This window comes from Podarcis cretensis, assembly GCF_951804945.1.
Source record: "Podarcis cretensis genome assembly, chromosome: 9".
Lineage (NCBI taxonomy): Eukaryota > Metazoa > Chordata > Lepidosauria > Squamata > Lacertidae > Podarcis > Podarcis cretensis.
Genome location: NC_137178.1, coordinates 1,127,294 through 1,146,033, shown reverse-complemented (window position 1 = coordinate 1,146,033; position 18,740 = coordinate 1,127,294). Strand labels below are relative to the sequence as shown.

Below are 18,740 nucleotides of genomic sequence, written 5' to 3'. Positions count from 1 at the left end.
CAGACGATTCAGTCGCTGCTGGTGTGAACAGCCACTGCCCTTATTCTGCATACATTTAAGCACCAAGTGGATTGTCACAAATGGTATCACCTGCATCCCAACACCTCTTAACTACAACTGTTACCTCCCCCCCCCCCCTGTTACATTCATTTGTAGATATGCACCTGCCCCAGTGCATCTGAAGAACAGGGCTCTTCAGGGACCACAAGACCCTGCTCTGATGCAACAGGCTCACACTGGAGATCATCCCACGCTCTGTGCCCTGGCCATGCACGCCTGGTGGGAGGATGCGCCTGTTCACCCCCAGGTGGGGTGCTGACCTATATTTAGGAATGGGGGGAAATGGGGGGAAATAAGTGAAAAGTTTCCGCGTAGTCAGGGACCTTCTCAGGCACACAGAAGCGAGCAAGTGAGTGAGTGAGTGTGCTTGTAAATGCAAAAGGGCAAAGTCTTAAAAAGAATGAAAACCCCAACCTGACAAGGATCTGTGGGCTTTTGAGACTAATGGGATGCCGAGGTATCGCTTGAGTGGGGGCGGGGAGAGAACTGGAGGGTGGAGAGAAAGGGGGTCAGCCTTTTCAAGTGGAGTCAGGGATGGGGAGGGGGTGCATTCCACAAAGTTACAGAACACACAAGAGACAGTAACTCAAAGGAAGGTTCAGGGCAAAAGGCAGACATGTTAGAATTCCTGCTCCAGTGTTGCAGTCATGGGATTGTTGTCTTTCACATGACATGGTATGTTTTGATTCCACAAAGTGGGAAGTGACAGATACAGGATGTTTGTGTTCCTGTGTTCCGTGAAGTGGGATTATTGTCCTTTGTTCTTTTTCTCTTTGCTGTCTGATGCTAGAGATAGGGGGAGGCATGTTGCAGTGCTCCGTGTGTGTTTATATGTAAATAAAGTAGATTAGCCAAAGTGCTGAGTTGCTGAGGTCTGTTACGCAAAGCTGCGAAGACTCAGCGGATCCCTAAGTGTGCCGATGTCTGTTGGCATCGGTCGCTGTGATGTTCGGGCTGAAGAAAGCTTTTGAAGCTACCGAACAAAAGACCAGGAAGGCGAGAACATACTAGTTGGGCATGTGTCTCTGCCAGGGACCTACTTGAGTGTAGGCCGAGCTCATGACAACATTTTCCCTCTCCCACTGATTGGACATCTCCCCCCCCCCCCAATACAACCACAAAATGCTCAGGTCTGGGGTAAGAAGCCCTATAGCACAACATGGTCTTCCTTCCCCTTCCCCAGGCCCACAAGAGCAGGACGCGGCCCAAGGCAAGTTCAGCCCATAGACACACTCCACCCGCATCCTACTGGATGAGTGGCATGACTTGGCTTACTTTGGGATGCTGCTACTAGAAGGAAAGATTCATACCCCACCTTCTGAACCCAAGAGGCCAACACGTTTTCCATATTATTCTTGCCTGTATTGGACTGCTTGTGCACCAAAGTTCAACTCTATTCGGATAATTTATCAGTCACTTCAAACGTGAGCTCCCAGTGATCGAAAAATATACATCATCGCTTCTGCTCCCAAGCAGCTCCCATTCCTCTCCAAAAAGGGTTGCATGGGAGGCATGGCTGTGCTGAAGACCTCAGCACCTTCTTAGCCTCAGTTCATCCACTCACCAGGACTCTACGAGAATGCAGGCGCCCATCTCACAGTGGGCAGCGCTGTGTAACTCAGGGGGCCCGCAGACTCCCAGCTGCAAAGCCGGCCTGCCATTGCCGCTGCCAAAAGCCTGACAAGCAGTAAGACAAGGATGTCGCCTGCACGAACAGTTAAATCTGATTTTCTACAAAGTATACACAGAAAAGGCGGTGGGGAGAGCCCCAACAACTTCCATCTGCATTGCAGGAGATTACACAAGGTTTGAAAATCTTCAGCTTGCGGATAATTAGAAACACCGCCCAAGCGGCACTTTTAAACATTGTTCCGGGCCACTGAGAGGCCAGCCATCAGCATCTGGAATGCGAGCAGCATTCAGCGAACATGTCATTCCATCCACCACATTCTCAAGCGAGAGGGGGGTGGGATGGCGCACCAGTGGCTCTGCACACATGGCTCTGAGGAGGAAGAAGAGGACAACTGGCCTGGAAACAGAGCCCAAATGGAGCCCAGGACCAGCAACGTGCCACTTGCCAGGGCAGCAGCTGTGGCGACAGCAGGGATTTCAACACACAAGCAGCTGAGGAAAACTTCATTAGCCTCTCCCCAGACACAGGGAAGCCACTGCCAGCAGGCAAGGGCACTTCCCCACTGAACATCAAGGCAACTAGCAGCCCCCAGACGAGGGGCACAGAGGCATCACTTGGGCACACCTCTCTTAGGCACGAGGGATTGCAATCAGCAGACAGCCACCCATCCAGGGACAGGGTGTTGCTGAGCACCCTCCTGGAAGAAAAAGAACCCAGGAAGCTGTTCTCAACTGCGGAGATGGGGAGGAAGAGGAGGCAAGCTGTCCGGAGGAGGGGGATAGAGATGGTGAGGGGCCAAGAGACCCCATGGGAAACGGCTGCAGGTATTGCGCATGTTTAGAATAGAGAAGAGGCCATTCATTTACTCTTTATTTAAAATGTATCCCATTCCATAGCCCCAAGAGGTTCCCAAAGCGGCTTACAGATATATTCTCCAAATAAAACCACACTAAAATCCAGTAGAGGAAAACAGAAACGACGCAGTGCCCATAGGTAGCCAGGACTTCCCAGGCAGCATTCCCTGGTTCTTCCCGGGTGTGGTGCCCAAGCAACAGTTCCCACCCTTGGTGGCCAGGGAGTGGGGCTGAGCACCTGGACTCCATGCTGAAAGCAGCCTCGTCCTGCTGGAAGCTGGCACTTGGCAGGAACGGTCCCCCTCCAGGGTCCTCTGGGACAAGGGCGTGGGGCTCAGCAGCTGGATCCGGAGTCAACATGATGGCTTTCTTCAAGTATTTGAAGAGCTGCAGCACAGATGGTGGGGCAAAGTTTTCCTCTGCTGCACGGGAAGGTAGGACCAAAACCAAAGGGTTTCGAATTAACAAGAATTAACAAGATTTCAACTCAATGTTAGAAAGAACTTCCTGACAGCAAGGGCTGCTCAACAGAGGAAAGGATGGCCTCAGAAGGTGGCTGACTCTGCTTTGTTGCTGGTAAGAGCGTAAGAAGAGCCTGGCTGCTGGATCAGGCCTGGGGGGGGGGGGTCTCTCCAGTCCATCATCCTGTTCAGAAGCCCCAAAGCTTGACTTGAGAGCAACAGCTCCCTCTCCACTTGCGTTCCTCAGGAAATGACGCCCTGCCAGTGCACAGCCATCATTGCTAGCCTCCTCCTCTTCCTCCATGAATGTGCCCAATGCTCTTTTCCATGCCATCCAAGCTGGTGAGCATCACTATGTCTTCGTGGTTTAGGATTTGCATGGGAGAAAACAGAGTTCATGTGCCTTTAACAGCTGCACCTCCATAATCACGACTGGCAGGACGCAGCTGACTTCCCAGAGTAAGCATGAGATCGTCCAGGAAGAAGAAGCAATTATTGTTCTGCTTCTACTTTCGCCATGTCCCTCTCGAAATTCAAAGTGTGCCCACTGGTCCAAAGAGGTTGGCAGACCCTGAACTACAGGAAAGAATTCCGCTGCGCAGTCAACCATGTCCAAAGGTGGCTTACAAAACAAGCCTGGGTCACCAAGTGCAGAGACCCAGGAGAAAGAGGCACAAGAGGCAAAGTCACATTTCAGATCAAGGAAAGCACCAACGAAGCCTTAGATCAGGGGTCGGCAACCTAAGGCCCATGGGCCACAGGCGGCCCATGGGGGTCGTTTAACTGGCCCACAAGCCACCCCCAAAATGAGCCGCCCGCTCAGTGAGTCCCTGTGAGCTGCGCTAAACCGGCACAGCACAGCACGGGGACTAGCTTCCGCAGTGCTGGAAATTGCGTCTGCGCATATGAGGACGCCGAAATTCACGTCTGCACAGATACCAAAAATCGTGGGTGGGCGCACTCACGCACATGCGCGATCCAGCCCACGGAGGGATCTCTGCTGGAGTGAACTGGCCCAGGCGAGATAAACCTTGCCAACCCCTGCCTTATATCATATAAGCCCTGTGGGGATTGAGAGCTAATGGGAAATTAGCTAAGGCCAAAATAAACTCTGAAACACATCACCATTCTTAAGACACAGATCTTAATACAGTGGTACCTCCAGTTACGAACTCAATTCATTCCGGAGGTCAGTCCTTAACCCGAAACCGTTCTTAACATGAGGCGCGCTTTCGCTAATGGGGCCTCCTGCTGCTGCTGCACCACCGGTGCATGACTTCCGCTCACATCCCAGGGCAAAGTTCACAACAAGGAGCATCTACTTCCGGGTTAGCAGAGCTCGTTACCCGAAGCGTTCATAAGGAGAATGGTACGTAACCCGTGGGGGGGGGGGGGTTTACTGTTTTTGTTTGTTACTATGGCATGAATTTTGTGTTTTTATATTGTGAACTGCCCTGTGGTCCTTGGATGAAGGACAGTATAGAAATTTAATAAATAACAGTCATATCTGTGAACACAGGACGGCCTTGGGTTAGGCTTCCAGTTCCAGGGTTCCTGGCTACCTGAGCAATGCACACAAAGGCAGCATTGCAGGCTTCCAAGTGACCCAGAGGAATTACACCCTGGAAAACCTTTACCTTTGGGGTTCTCCGTTGAAAATTATACCAAATGCCTTGCTTTGAGAAAATGCTTTACCCAAGGGGAAGAGACCACACCAATCTTACGGGGGGATCTTTCTTTTCATCATATAACTGCACTGCATCTAGGTGAAGGAGAGTGAACAAGATCTTGCAGCAGTGCATTTTAAGAGGGCTTGGAAAGCAGCAGGGGAGCGCGTTGGTGCAATCCTCATTCATTTCCGCGGAGACTGAGCAGGGGATGCTCTCAGTTGACCTCGGCATCAGTAAACAACAGGAGTCCGTGGTGAATCGGAAAGGGGAAGCGACCCAGAGAGCTCCCCGGTGGATGCTCCTCAGAGGGAGGCAGCGCTCACTCTCATCCGCCTGCCTGAAGAGGCAGAGCGGACACTTTTGGCCGCGGAAACTAACTTTATCCGATAATGACTTCTGGAGTGGTTATTCTTGGCCTCTGATGCAGGAGGCTTCCTGGAGGCTCAGGCTGGATGCTCAGAGGCAGCACTGTTTGGAGCGACCCCGTTCACATGCCTGGCATACCTCAGCTGCTACGCTATATAATAAAAATACATACCGGATACCATCAAGTGTTAAAGAGATGTAACTCACTCCCAACAGCCCTCTCCCAGGCCAGATCTAAGAAACCCACGGAGGGCAAGGAGGTCAGAGTCCAAGGCAAGTTCAGGACACTCAGGTAAGGCATGTGACTAGACGGCATAGAATGAAAAATCATATGCATAGTAACAAACAAAAACCAACCCATCCACACAGACACACAGTTTAAAAGGCCATAGATTAAATACCCAAAGGCCTGGGAGGAATGTTTTCACCTGTCGTGTAACAAAGGTGCCAGGCAAACCTCCCTGGTGAGAGCATCCCACAAGCGAGGAGCCACCACAGAAAAGGCCCTGTAAAAGACAAGCACATTTGCCAGTAATTCCAGCGCTGTTGACAATTGTAAACATTGCCTTGCCCCATCCCTTTAAAAATATTTGTCCTTGCTCAATGTTCAAGTCAATGTCACGTTTTTAAAAAACAACAACACAATTTTAATTGGTTATAAAACTGCTCTGGTAATTGGGAGGAGATGGAAGAAGTGGGATTGTGGCTTCATGGCCACTGGCCAATAAGCCCTGTGCACCATGGGCTTCTGCTGCAATTTGGCACAACCAGTTTTCCCTGAGCTCCACCCTAGAGAGGAACAGATGCGCTTAAGCACAGCAGAGTGCCTGTACTTCCAGAGTGCAGCAACTGCCATTTGCATCTGTGTTTATTTGCACATAGCCTTAAGGAACTGTTTTCATCCAGCGCAGGAAGCAACTCTTTTTTATGGGGCAAAGGAAAACCTTCCAATATTCCACAGCACAATTTATCCCACAAGTTGCTACCAGCTTCCACCTCCCAAACACACAAACAATGTCCTGTTTGGAAGGCGGAATGAACACTTGCCCAACACCGCTGAAAGCTGTCCAAAAATGGTGCAACATGTAGCACTCGGATCACCACAAAACAATTCTTTCAAGTGGCATCAGGGTTCGTGTTAACCAACATCGGCTGCCTTGGCCTGTTTGAAGAAATCCAGCACAATCCATGTGGTGTGAGCCGAGATGCGCTGAGTGTTCTCTCTACCACAACAGCCAGCATCTGCCAACAGCTGCTTATCATTGCCAGAAGCTAATTTCAGGGGGAGATGCAATCGTCCAACGGAGAGAGCTGCCAACTGTTGATGACCAAAGGAAGCCTCCGCCTCGCCATAATTGCATTGCATGTAAGGAACTGTTCCTTTGTTCAGAGCCATCAATGGAAGAACTGTGTCCCTACGGAGCTCTAAAAACGCTTCTCCGCAAACGGTTCCAGTCCACGACAGGCAAACCTTCGCCTCAGTTCAACTGGACATGCTGCTTTTGCCATCTTACTCCAGTTCTTGTGGAGCACCTGTGAAATGTCGCCTTCAAGTGGCTTTTGCCCCAGACTCCACAGGCTTCCATGGGATTCTAAAGCTAAAGGTTTGGGGGACTCTCTTGCCTGCATTGGAAAAGCACAATCCCTACAGTTCGGGCATCAAGTCTGCTGTGCTCGTCACAACTGTATATGTCACATTTCCCAGTTCAAGTCTGCACCACGGAATGAGGGGCTGTGTTGATTCACAGGCAGAGCTGGGAAGGGGGACCAGACACTCGTGCAATTAACCTTGAAGCAACAATACATTCCGTTCCTCAGTGAAGACCAGCCCAAAGCCAACCAAGCAGCTGTCAGCTAGGGAAGAAGACAGCCAAACGTCTGCACAGACTCATCCTGATGCTGCCAGTGCTTCAGCGTTTCTGGAAGAGATGGCATGGGCTGGGAATCGGGGGCACTGGACCTCAGGGTCAAGACAGTTCGACAAGTCTGACATATTGATAACCGGAGGAATTACAGGCAATGAAGCAGGTCAATGATTAGAGCACAGGCAACAGAAATCTCACTCAAGACAGCAAGTTTCTGGGCACAATTCAAAGTGTTGGTGCTGACCTTGAAAGCCCTAAGCAGCCTTGGCCCAGTATACCTGAAGGAGCATCTCCACCCCCATCGTTCTGCCTGGACACTGAGATCCAGCGCTGAGGGCCTTCTGGCGGTTCCCTCCCTGCGAAAAGCCAAGTTGCAGGGAACCAAGCAGAGGGCCTTCTCGGTAGTGGCGCCCTCCCTGTGGAACGCCCTCCCATCAGATGTCAAGGAAATAGGAAACTATCAGACTTTTAGAAGACATCTGAAGGCAGCCCTGTTTAGGAAAGTTTTTAACATTTGATGAATTATTGTATTTTAATATTTTGCTGGAAGGCGCCCAGAGTGGCTGGGGAAACCCAGCCAGATGGGCGGGGTATAAATAAATTATTATTATTATTATTATTATTATTATTATTATTATTATTATTATTATTCGTGCCCAACATGTGATGCAGTAAAAAAGGCATACTTTGCTGAATAAACTGCATCCTCAAATAGCTGTACAGCAGAACCCTTCAGGCTGGTTCGGAGGCTGCTGTTTCTGGAGGGCCCATCACTAGACCCCGGAAGGCCTGCTGTGACATGTTTGCCCAGCACTTTTAAAGTCGCTTGCCTTTGAAACACTCTTGATGCTATGGATAAGGCAGTTCCTGGAGAAGTATCCAGTCTTAATCTTGCCCTGTTGGGAAGGACCAATTTCAGTTAACGTGGACTGATGACACAGCAAGGAGCTTGCAAGTAACAAGCCCAACTAAATGTCCTCTCGATTCCTGGCCCTCATGGCTAATTAAATCTAGCCACCACAGTATGAGAAGTTGGATTCAATGTTTGAGGAAGGAAGGTGCAAATGATCTATTCCTATTTATTAATTTATTGATTGCCTTCTACAAAACCATCTCAAGGCAAGGCACAATTCAAACAGCAAAGAACAAAAATAAATTCCTGTAATACCACCAAGTCAACCTATTGCTGATCTTAAGCTGGCCACTGTGGAGCACGGGAACTTCAACAGAAACCTCTACTGCAAAGCTGTCAAATTGCAACTTAATAAAAATGGAAATTCTATTCATTTGTATCTGAAGAGAGAGAATAGTTTTCTCTATCACTACAGGTGCTAATATACTCAGCAATTTTAAGAAGACTTTGTTATCAATTATTGCTGTTGCGAAGAGTTAATTTGAACATATTTAAACTCTAACTGAACTGCCACAGATTGCACCTTTTTCCTTTATGCCCAGATCAACTGAGGATCACACTCCGTGCATCTAATAGTCTGCAAAAGATTGTGCCATAATAAAACTGGCTAGTCTTCTAAGGTGCTGCAAAGCTCTTCTTAGAGGGAAAAGCTATCTAGGCACTGGCAACAGCCTGTTCAGGTTATTGCAATTTGAACAACCAGCAGCTGCCTTTGACAATACAGTAGTTGAAGATCTTCAACTGAAGAGTGGCTAGCTAACAATTTGAATAAATGAATGAAGAGTCCAGCTCATGGTGTGGTTCTCCAAGAGGAAGCAAAAAGAGGCTGAATTCAAGGCTTATTTGCCTTGATCACCTAAGCCAAGAAGGAAAACCATTCTGTTAACAAGAGATTTTTTAGGGGACTTGCTCACCCACTGATGAAAAAGCCACCGGAAGAAACAAGCAAAAAATACAACGGCAAACCCAAAATGTTCTCTTGCTTCTCGGTTACTGGGAAACAGCTTCAGCTGGACAGGGATTGCCTTTGCGGAAGCATTCCCCGCCAGTCGGGCACCAAAAGACAAATGAAAGCTATTAGTACTTTCCACGAGCCCAACACAGAGCGACTTTTCCAGAAACATGGTTGCGTTCGTGGCCAAACATTAAATATTTCCATAAACAATCAAGCTTCTAACTGTTTGCATCAGGTAAACCCGGGTCATTTTAATAAGACCAATTTAAATTCCAAGAGACAAAAGGCACTTCCTAGATCTTTAATACCTGCAACAGTTTATGAGCTTTCATGGGCTTGAAAGGATCGCCATGGTCTGTCTTTGATAGAGAAAACCATTCTGGTGGGCTGGTCCATCAAAAGAGACTATGGAGAACACCTGGGTTATTAATGCACAATGGAAGAATCTATGGGTTGTATTCAACTAAGTACTACTCAGAGTAGACCCATGGAAATTAAGGAGCCTACATTAGTCATGTCCATTAACTTGAATGAATTGATTATGAGTAGGACCAGCATTTGGGACTCAGGTGGCGCTGTGATCTAAACCACTGAGCCTAGGACTTGCCGATCACAAGGTTGGCGGTTTGAATCCCTGTGACGGGGTGAGCTCCCGTTGCTCGGTCCCTGCGCCTGCCAACCTAGCAGTTCAAAAGCACGCCAAAGTGCAAGTAGATAAATAGGTACCACTCCAACTTGAAGGTAAACGGCGTTTCCGTGCGCTGCTCTGGTTTCGCCAGAAGCGTCTCAGTCATGCTGGCCACATGACCCAGAAAAACTGTCTGCAGACAAACGCCGTCTCCCTCGACCTGTAAAGCGAGATGAGTGCTGCAACCCCAGAAAGGCCAACAGAATCTGACAGGGACACAACTCTACTCGGAACCTGAAGCTGGCACCATCCTGGATTACTTTATGTTTACTTATTTAAAATCACTGAGGTACTGCTTAAAATTTCAAAATTGTCTAAGCAGTGATCATGTGGGTAAGAGGATCGTATGGACTAAAATTCAAAACTCTGTGAGAAGGGCCTGCCACATGCCCAGGACTCAAGAGAAACAAAAGCACTGCTCTGCCAAAGGTTCTCAGTACAGGAAATATAAAGTCTGGCCATTAAACCTTCCAGGGCTAGTTCTGAGGAAAATGGATTTGGGGGGGGGGGGATTTAAAGGCGATAGAAGCTATATATCCTGAATGACGAGCAAATATTATTGTAAATAACATTATCTCTGAGGGATGCAAAGTTATGAAAGGAACCAGGCAAAGGTCCCCTTGTCCCTGTTGCTGTTTATTTTGATTTTGGATGCACTGACACAAAAGATGAGGAATAATGACAAAAAAGGGGTATAAAAATGGACCAACAAAATTGTAAGTTAAAAGCATACACAGATGAAGTAGTTTTGGCATTGGAAAACCCACTAGAAAGTTTTTGGAAGAAATAAAGGAGTTTGGTAACTTCGCAGGTTTTTAACTAAACAAACAAAAAACAACAATGCTAGTCAAAAATATGGATGCTCAACTCACGAAAGATTTGGAAAGAATTAGTGGTATAAAGAGTGAAAATAAAGTAAAATATCTGTGGATATGGTTAACTGTGAATAACCACAATGTCTTTAATGACAATTACGCAAGGGTTTGGAAGTAAATTAGGAAAGATTTGCAAATTTGGAGTAAAATGCAATTGTCACTGTTGGGTAAAATTTCTGCTATAAAAATGAATATACTCCCAAAGATGCTATTTCTATTTCAAACAGTACCTATAATTAATGATATTTAAAATTTTAAGGACTGGCAAAGAAAACTGATTTTTGTCGATTCTTTGAAATCTTTGAAAGGAAAAGTTTTTCTTTGTTGCATCGTTTTTGTTCATGTTTTGTTGATGTGGAATGCTATCAGAAAAGCAAATAAATAAATAAATAAATAAATTTTTTTTGAAAAAAAATCACCTTTCAGTGCTAACACATTGGAGGCAGCCTGAGAATGGGCCTTTGCTATTATTACTTACTATTCACCGGTGAGACTAAAATCTAAGACTACCCCAAAGAAAATTCATACCATGCAAAACCTTACAGGAACCAGTCCAAGACGGCCTCCTGGGGGAACCAGTACCAATGGTTCCTAGCCATTGTGGTCCTGATCCTCCCTCCATGGTTGGAGGCAGCATGCCTCAGAGGGCCAATTGATGGGAACCGCAAATGAACTTTAAGGGAGGGAATACGTGAGGAGCTCCTGTATTCTCATGCAGACTAAGGCCACCACCTCAAGAGGTTCAGGGCCACTGCTAAGGAAGTGGGATCCTGGCTTTTGTCCCCCAAAAGACTTGCCCAGCTTAACTCTTCTTATGCAAATGGCTAAGTGGTCTGAACTGGTGGGTGTCTCTTTTCTAAGTGAAGTTCAGAACCATTAAGGTGGAACCATCCCCTTAGTAAAAGTTTGACTGTAATAAATAAAGCCCCTTCATGGATCACTGCCTTGCCATGGTGAAGGGGCTTGAAGAACTCCAAGAAGCTATGAGCCATGCCGTGCAGGGCCACCCAAGATGGACAGGTCATGGCCAAGAGTTTAGACTAAATCTGATCCACCTGGAAAAGAAACTGACAAACCACTTCAGTATTTTGGCAAGAAAACTCCATGGACATAAAAAAGGAGAAGCTCTGAGAAGAAAGTGAAAGTTTCCAAGGCATTCTCTGGTTCATGGGGTCACAGAGAGTCGAACAGGACTAAGACGACTAAACAAAATTAAAAGAAGTGCCAGTTATCTATTCCCTGTCTCAGAATACTTGCATCAGAAATGTAGCTTCTTTGGCCACTGGTTCACACCACACTCCATCTAAGGAAGAAGGCTGGATTATATTGGTCACTAGTGCCGACAGAAGTGTGAGGAGCTCCCACAGTCCCCCATCCAACCAGTGACATGGGGCAGTCACAAGCAACGGAAGGGACAGAAAAGGAGCCTCTCCTAACCAGGAGCTCCACAGTGGCATCCATGGCCATCTGCAAATCACAGGTGCTTCAAACATCGAAAGGAGACTACTCCGCTCAACATGGCACCCGCCTATTGCTCATGGCTCAGCTCACCTGCTTCATTGCTGTCTCGCCAATTTTGTCCGAGTGCTTACGGATGCTCTCCAGGAAATCTTTGAGGTCGGACATGGAGACTTCCTTGATCTCCTCATGCAGTTTTGGAATGTTGTCCACCATGACCTTGCAAAAGCGATAATGGCTCACTTGAGGCAGGTGCAGGTGCTCGAGGTGCTCCAGAGTCTTCAGGGCAGGGTAGTGTCTGGAAGAGAAGACCAACACTCATCAGAAGCAGGAAAGAGCACTCAATTCAACAGATTCCCAGAAGATGGTGGTCAACTGGCAAAACTTTGGCCTTCTAAAACGAGAAAAACCCGGGTCCCATACAGCTTCTATAGTTCAGCTGACACCCAAGCCTGACACCCTTGTGTCTGTTGGCCTACAAGTGGGAAGACAAACTGTGTAAGTACTCATGGCTCCTTCTTGGGAAAAGGCTCTGGTTAGCATATAGCCCATTTTGCCAGTGAAGAGGGGCCTGTCACCCACCACCATGATGGGACTTCTTGGATCGCCCGCCCAAGGAACAAGAACTGTACAAAGTTAGGCAGAATGAATCATAGAATCATAGAATCATAGAATCATAGAATCATAGAATCATAGAATCATAGAATCATAGAGTTGGAAGAGACCACAAGGGCCATCGAGTCCAACCCCCTGCCAAGCAGGAAACACCATCAGAGCACTCCTGACATATGGTTGTCAAGCCTCTGCTTAAAGACCTCCAAAGAAGGAGACTCCACCACACTCCTTGGCAGCAAATTCCACTGTCAAACAGCTCTTACTGTCAGGAAGGTCTTCCTAATGTTTAGGTGGAATCTTTTTTCTTGTAGTTTGAATGGCAGCCTTGCTGTCAGAACTAGGTTACAGAGGCAGAGGAGGAGCCCAGAGAGAAATGAAAGTTGCAAGTTAGAGAGAAGGGGCAAAGGCACTGACATCCTCAACCAGAAAGAGGGAGAGGGTTTCTGGACATAGAAAAGGGGAGGAAAGTCAGTGGAAGGATTCAAGGAGACACAAAAGGTGAACCTAGCAGCGGGCAGGACAATGATTCTAGCCAACACATTTTGAGTCAAAGTGAAACATATCATGATTGGGCAAAGAAAAATTGCAAGCAGGGGACACAATCCAAGAGGACTCTCTTGCACAAACTTCCTTTATATCATGAGCACTGCACAAGCCCATTTATGATCCTTTTTTTTTTAAAAAAAAAGAGATTTCCTCCAAAAGCAACAATTTCTCAGTTCCTTGCCTGCTAGTCCTGACAGTCGGTGCACACAGGTGCATGCAGGTGGGTGGACCAGGAGACTTTAGAGAGCTGGAAATAGATTCCGCTTCTTACCAAACTTTTCAAACCCAGGGGTGAAATCAGTGGAGTTTCTGGGGGTCCTGAGAAAAGGTTTCAGCAGGAATGTAGCACATGCCAAAGATGTTTGGGCAGGACACTCTGGCGTTCACACCCCCTACCACTAAAAATGTGTCTAGTCAGAAAGTGTGCATGCCAGTTGAAAAATGCACACACAGAACTACTCAGATGTCCTTGTCTCCAAACAATGTTTGCATAATGTGCAACTGGAGGAAAGGGAAGTTGTTTTAACTGAAAATTGTAGAGGCCATGAAGAGCAAAAGTCAGTGTGCTGTTTACTCCAGGAATCCAGGCTCTGTTTGTGTTGCCATGAGGTTTAGGTAAAGCTATTTCCAATAAAATGCAGCTCCTCTGGAGAGAAAGCAAAGGTTACACGAGTAGCCAGACGTTAGGCCAGCAGAACAGACACAGGCCAGGCTTGCTTCATCTCAAGACACTGTTGTTTGAAGGATGACCAAAGGGACCTGTGGAGTTTGGCTACACTCGCCACCCAGGCCCCCCGACAGCCTGCCAGAGCAGCAAATGTTCTTCCCATTGACAGACATCTCAAGTCAGTGAGGTCATGTGGACCCAAACATGCCCCTGTCACCCACCTACCCGCCACCCCTCGGAGCGCAGATCCCAAGCCAGGCCTCCCAGCTGTGCCCTGCTCAGCCTCTCAACAGCCGTGGCGCCTCGGCTCCTGCACTCATGAGAGGAGCCTGGAGGCCAACTCCACGTGGTGCCATCTTTCACCCCGAGGGACTTCCGGGACACCGTCCAGAGATGGATTAACGGCAGCAAACAAGCCTGAAAGACTAACAAAGGCTCAAGATGCTTCGTTTATGCTGCATCAGACCAAAATGGCTCTCCCCTTTGGAAGACAAGGGTGAAGCCTGTTGACACAAACCAGCTGCAAAGACAGGAGGAAGAGGCTAGAGAGACAGATCTTCAAACTAAGTACCTGACCCCCATCTGGCTGAGCATAGGAGAAAAGAGGCTCCCACCTCACTGACAGCCAAGCAAGTCAGACAGTAGTCAAATATTCACCAACCAAACCGGCCTTTCGGGAAAACTAGATTTTTTTTGGGGGGGGGGGATATTTCCCCTTGCAGCTTGCTTCACAGGTGCGAGGAGAATGAAGCTGGCACATCAACAGGGGAACTGATTAAGATATAAATTAGCACATGTGCTCTGCCTCAGTAGAAAGAAGGCAAAATAAGACCATTAAAAAAAGACTTAAAATGGGGAAGATGGAGGGCAGTATTGTTAGAAGAAACCCTCAAATCCATCTCTACTTGGTCATTTAGACATGAGGAGGAGGAAGAGAATGATGATGATGATGATTATTTATTCCTTATACTCCGCCTACAGCCACTCTGGCAGGCTTCCAACATAATATAAAAAACACAACCAAACACCAGACATTAAAAGCTGCCAGTGCAATGGTTTTATGCAAGACATTTGTCATGGGTATATTTAGAACGTGATTTGTGAGGATCATTGTCAAAATAGGTTAGGAGTGGGGGCATTACCCCTTCTGTATTGTAGTGGCTGAAGGAGGGGGAAAGGAACCAAAAGAAGTTCCCACAGCCAATCGGAAGCCAGGGAAGCCCCATCGGGCGTTCGGCTTCCAAAAGAACGGTCGTAAACCAGAGCAGTCACTTCCGGGTTTCGATCGTTCAGGAGCCAAAACGTTCGAGAACTAGGCTGTTTGAAAACCAAGGTATGATGTATATGCATCATGGCAGCAAGAGACGCAGTCTGCTTTTGGTTGAACAGGACCAAGGGGCTTCCCAGAGGTAGGCTTTCTGTGGGATGAAGCCAGGCGGCAGTAAGTTACGCAGAGTGAGAGGCAAAGGCTGAGCCATGGGGCACAATCCCCTGGGAAGTTCCCCTGCACAAGCAGCCCCACTGAAGCAAGAGGGAAGTGAGCGCCCAGTGGGGCTTGCTCTGGGTCACAGGACGGGAGCAGCTTTTGGGTTTCCGGTCTCAGAGGCCAAAATGCCTTGAGCCGGCTGTGCCATTTGCTCTTCCGTTTTTGGGGTGTCTGCCCGTTTGTTTCAGTGAAGCTAAGACCTCCAGACAGACGCTGTCACATTTGTCACGCCGGCCACCGTTATGAGCTTACCTTTTAGATTTCATTTGCTCTCTTAATTTGCTATCCATTTCCAGAACTAGAGCAGAGGAGACACAAGGATACAGAAGTCAGTAAGAGAAGAAATGGGGTACTGGTGCCCTATCTAGAGCCATGCAGACGCTCTTTGCTTCGTCTCTCACCAGGAAGGCACTGCGTGAGCTTATCCACTGTGGCAGAAATATTGCGCTGCTGCAGCCGGCACTGTTTCAGCTCTTCCATCGCTCCCACCAGCTGTAAAAGAAACCTCCGTTTAACCACTAGCACTGCATTCCAAGTCAACTTTGCTTGCTGCATACCAAAGGCTCAAAGGCAACAGGACCATTTTCTGTTCCACCCAACCATCCATTCAGGATCAAGGAATGATGAGGAAAATGGATCAGGGTATTCCTGGCCTATGTGGACTGTAGCTGTTGCTAGCAAGTCGTTTCAAACATACAGGGCAGCAAAGGAGGAAAGGCAGAAGGAGCAGGAAATGCACTTCAGGCAGCTGCAGGTGGCAGAGGGAAGGTCAGGAACACGTCAGAGATGAGAGCAGAGATGGGAGAGGGGGGCTGGGCCACGGAGCTTCTCACTCCGGGCTAACTAACTCTTCCCTATAAGGCCTCCCTGAGAGGAGCTCTCTTGCACTCACATTTCCCATGCACCACAGTCCGAAATCTGGATGTTGGGCATTCTTGTACAGATCTCACCAAGGAGGCATAGAAAATGCCCGCAAGGGAATGTGCCATCTTCCAGGTGGGAGAAATGGCAGGCAGGCAAGGAAATCACAGCACACAGTGACGTTCCACCTGGGAGTCACACGGTTTCCCTGGCACACAAGCCCAACATGTCTGGCACCAATACAATGGCCAGAGCCCACACCTGATGCTCCCCCCCCCACAACACTAGAACCCTGGGCTTACTTTTTTGCTTTCCATTTGCAGTTTTCTGTTTGTGTCCGTGACTTGATTCTGCAAAGAGAAAACCACATCGTTGTTTCAATTAGCACCTAGTTGAAAGTCTTGGGCGTCAGGCTGGAAAAGGAGACTGCATGAACTGGAAGATGCTCCTTGGCTTAACAAGCCCACACGAAATCTTGTCATGCAAACTGATCCCAGATACCGGGAAAAGTGAGCGTGGTTATGAAATGTCACCAAGGATTGGGAGATGTTTTAACAAAAGCAAGAGCATTGTGACACTTTATTCATGACCGACAACACACCTCTTTGCTGGGCACCAGGGTCACAGAAGAAGGCCTGAGATGCTCTTCAGCCTCCCCATGCTTCAGAGAGTACACACAAGCCAACCTAGAGGTCAAAAGCAACACAAATGCATCCTACCAAGGCATGCACAGGCCAGCTGAAATCCGTAGGTTTAGTGTGAAAAACCGATGGAAGAGGGCCAGTGAAATAGGCCTCTGAAGCAGCCCTAGTGAGCCCAGAAGTGAGGCTCCAACTGGAAGCCGCCAGCCCAGACCCAGCGCTGCAACAGACTGCAGGCCACAGGTGGGAGCTTCTAGCATCTCAATCCCAACAGAGTTGGCAATTCATCAGCACACAAAGGGAGAACTAAAACTTATGCTTCCCATGATCTGAAGAGGCAAAGGGAGGGCCGAGATTCTCCGACTACACACAGGAGCTGCTCAGCCTGCTACAATATTGAACAATGGTGCTGGTAGCCAAAGGAAAAATGTGGAAGAAAATAACTTTTGGTCTCAGAAGCATGAATGGCTGCAAGGGGAGAGGCTTCAACATCAGCCTTGAAGCCAGGCATCTTATGACTGACCGAACCCAAAGGGTGCTCATCAATGGTTCCTCTTCATCCTGGAGAAGAGTGACTAGTGGGGTGCCAGAGGGTTCTGTCTTGGGCCCGGTCTTATTCAAAATCTTTATCAACGACTTGGATGATGGACTAAAGGGCATCCTGATCAAATTTGCAGATGACACCAAACTGGGAGGGGTGGCTAACACCCCAGAGGACAGGATCACACTTCAAAACGACCTTGACAGATTAGAGAACTGGGCCAAAACAAACAAGATGAATTTTAATAGGGAGAAATGTAAAGTATTGCACTTGGGCAAAAAAAATGAGAGGCACAAATACAAGATGGGTGACACCTGGCTTGAGAGCAGTACATGTGAAAAGGATCTAGGAGTCTTGGTTGACCACAAACTTGACATGAGCCAACAGTGTGACGCGGCAGCTAAAAAAGCCAATGCAATTCTGGGCTGCATCAATAGGAGTATTGCATCTAGATCAAGGGAAGTAATAGTGCCACTGTATTCTGCTCTGGTCAGACCTCACCTGGAGTACTCTGTCCAGTTCTGGGCACCACAGTTCAAGAAGGACACTGACAAACTGGAACGTGTCCAGAGGAGGGCAACCAAAATGGTCAAAGGCCTGGAAACGATGCCTTATGAGGAACGGCTAAGGGAGCTGGGCATGTTTAGCCTGGAGAAGAGGAGGTTAAGGGGTGATATAATAGCCATGTTCAAATATATAAAAGGATGTCACATAGAGGAGGGAGAAAGGTTGTTTTCTGCTGCTCCAGAGAAGTGGACACGGAGCAATGGTTCCAAACTACAAGAAAGAAGATTCCAGCTAAACATTAGGAAGAACTTCCTGACAGTAAGAGCTGTTTGACAGTGGAATTTGCTGCCAAAGAGTGTGGTGGAGTCTCCTTCTTTGGAGGTCTTTAAGCAGAGGCTTGACAACCATATGTCAGGAGTGCTCTGATGGTGTTTCCTGCTTGGCAGGGGGTTGGACTCGATGGCCCTTGTGGTCTCTTCCAACTCGATGATTCTAGGATTCTAGGATTCTAGGATTCTAGGATTCTAGGATTAGACTGAATGGGAAGATGCAAGTTGGTCCCCTGACAGCTGCCACCAAACTCTCACAAGCCTCTCTAAGGAACCTACTATTTCCTTGGACACGGCATGAATTCACAGACCTCACTGGCATAGAATTTGTACCAAGCAACGTTTTAAGCAGGCTGATATAGTGGAGCTTCAAAGCCCCCCCATTCACTGGCTCTCCCAGGATCAATGAGCTTTGATGCTCTACTGTATCTGGGCATGGGAGACACAATTTGCAACTCAACCAAAACACCCGCTCAAGCTTGCAGCTCAAGGCTTTGCTGCCCTGAGCCAAACAACTGCAACTCTTTGCTCTTGTGGCATAAACTTCAAAACGCTTTGTGCACCAAACACACCAGAAATCAGTGTTATTTGCAGAACGAAGTTCTGCTTTACTCCCCCCACTTTTAAGGCAGCCACAGCTATTACTCAAGAGTAAATAACAAGCAGTAATCCTGCATACCAGCATCCAACCCAAGACTGTAGCGCATTCTCTGCTGTTCCAACATAGGTCTGCAGTGAGCCTGCAGTTC

At 47.9% G+C, this 18,740-nt stretch overlaps 1 protein-coding gene across 1 annotated transcript in view; it reads right to left on the bottom strand.

Moving 5' to 3' along the window:
- EXOC6B (exocyst complex component 6B) overlaps positions 1–18,740 on the bottom strand; it is a 225,406-nt gene that overhangs the window by 177,220 nt on the left and 29,446 nt on the right. Inside the window, exons 3-6 of the mRNA XM_079990810.1 lie at positions 16,276–16,323; positions 15,514–15,604; positions 15,365–15,410; positions 11,892–12,096 (exon numbers count right to left, since the gene is read on the bottom strand). Coding sequence (XP_079846936.1) covers positions 11,892–12,096; positions 15,365–15,410; positions 15,514–15,604; positions 16,276–16,323 — 390 coding nt within the window. The remainder of the gene's footprint in view (positions 1–11,891; positions 12,097–15,364; positions 15,411–15,513; positions 15,605–16,275; positions 16,324–18,740) is intronic.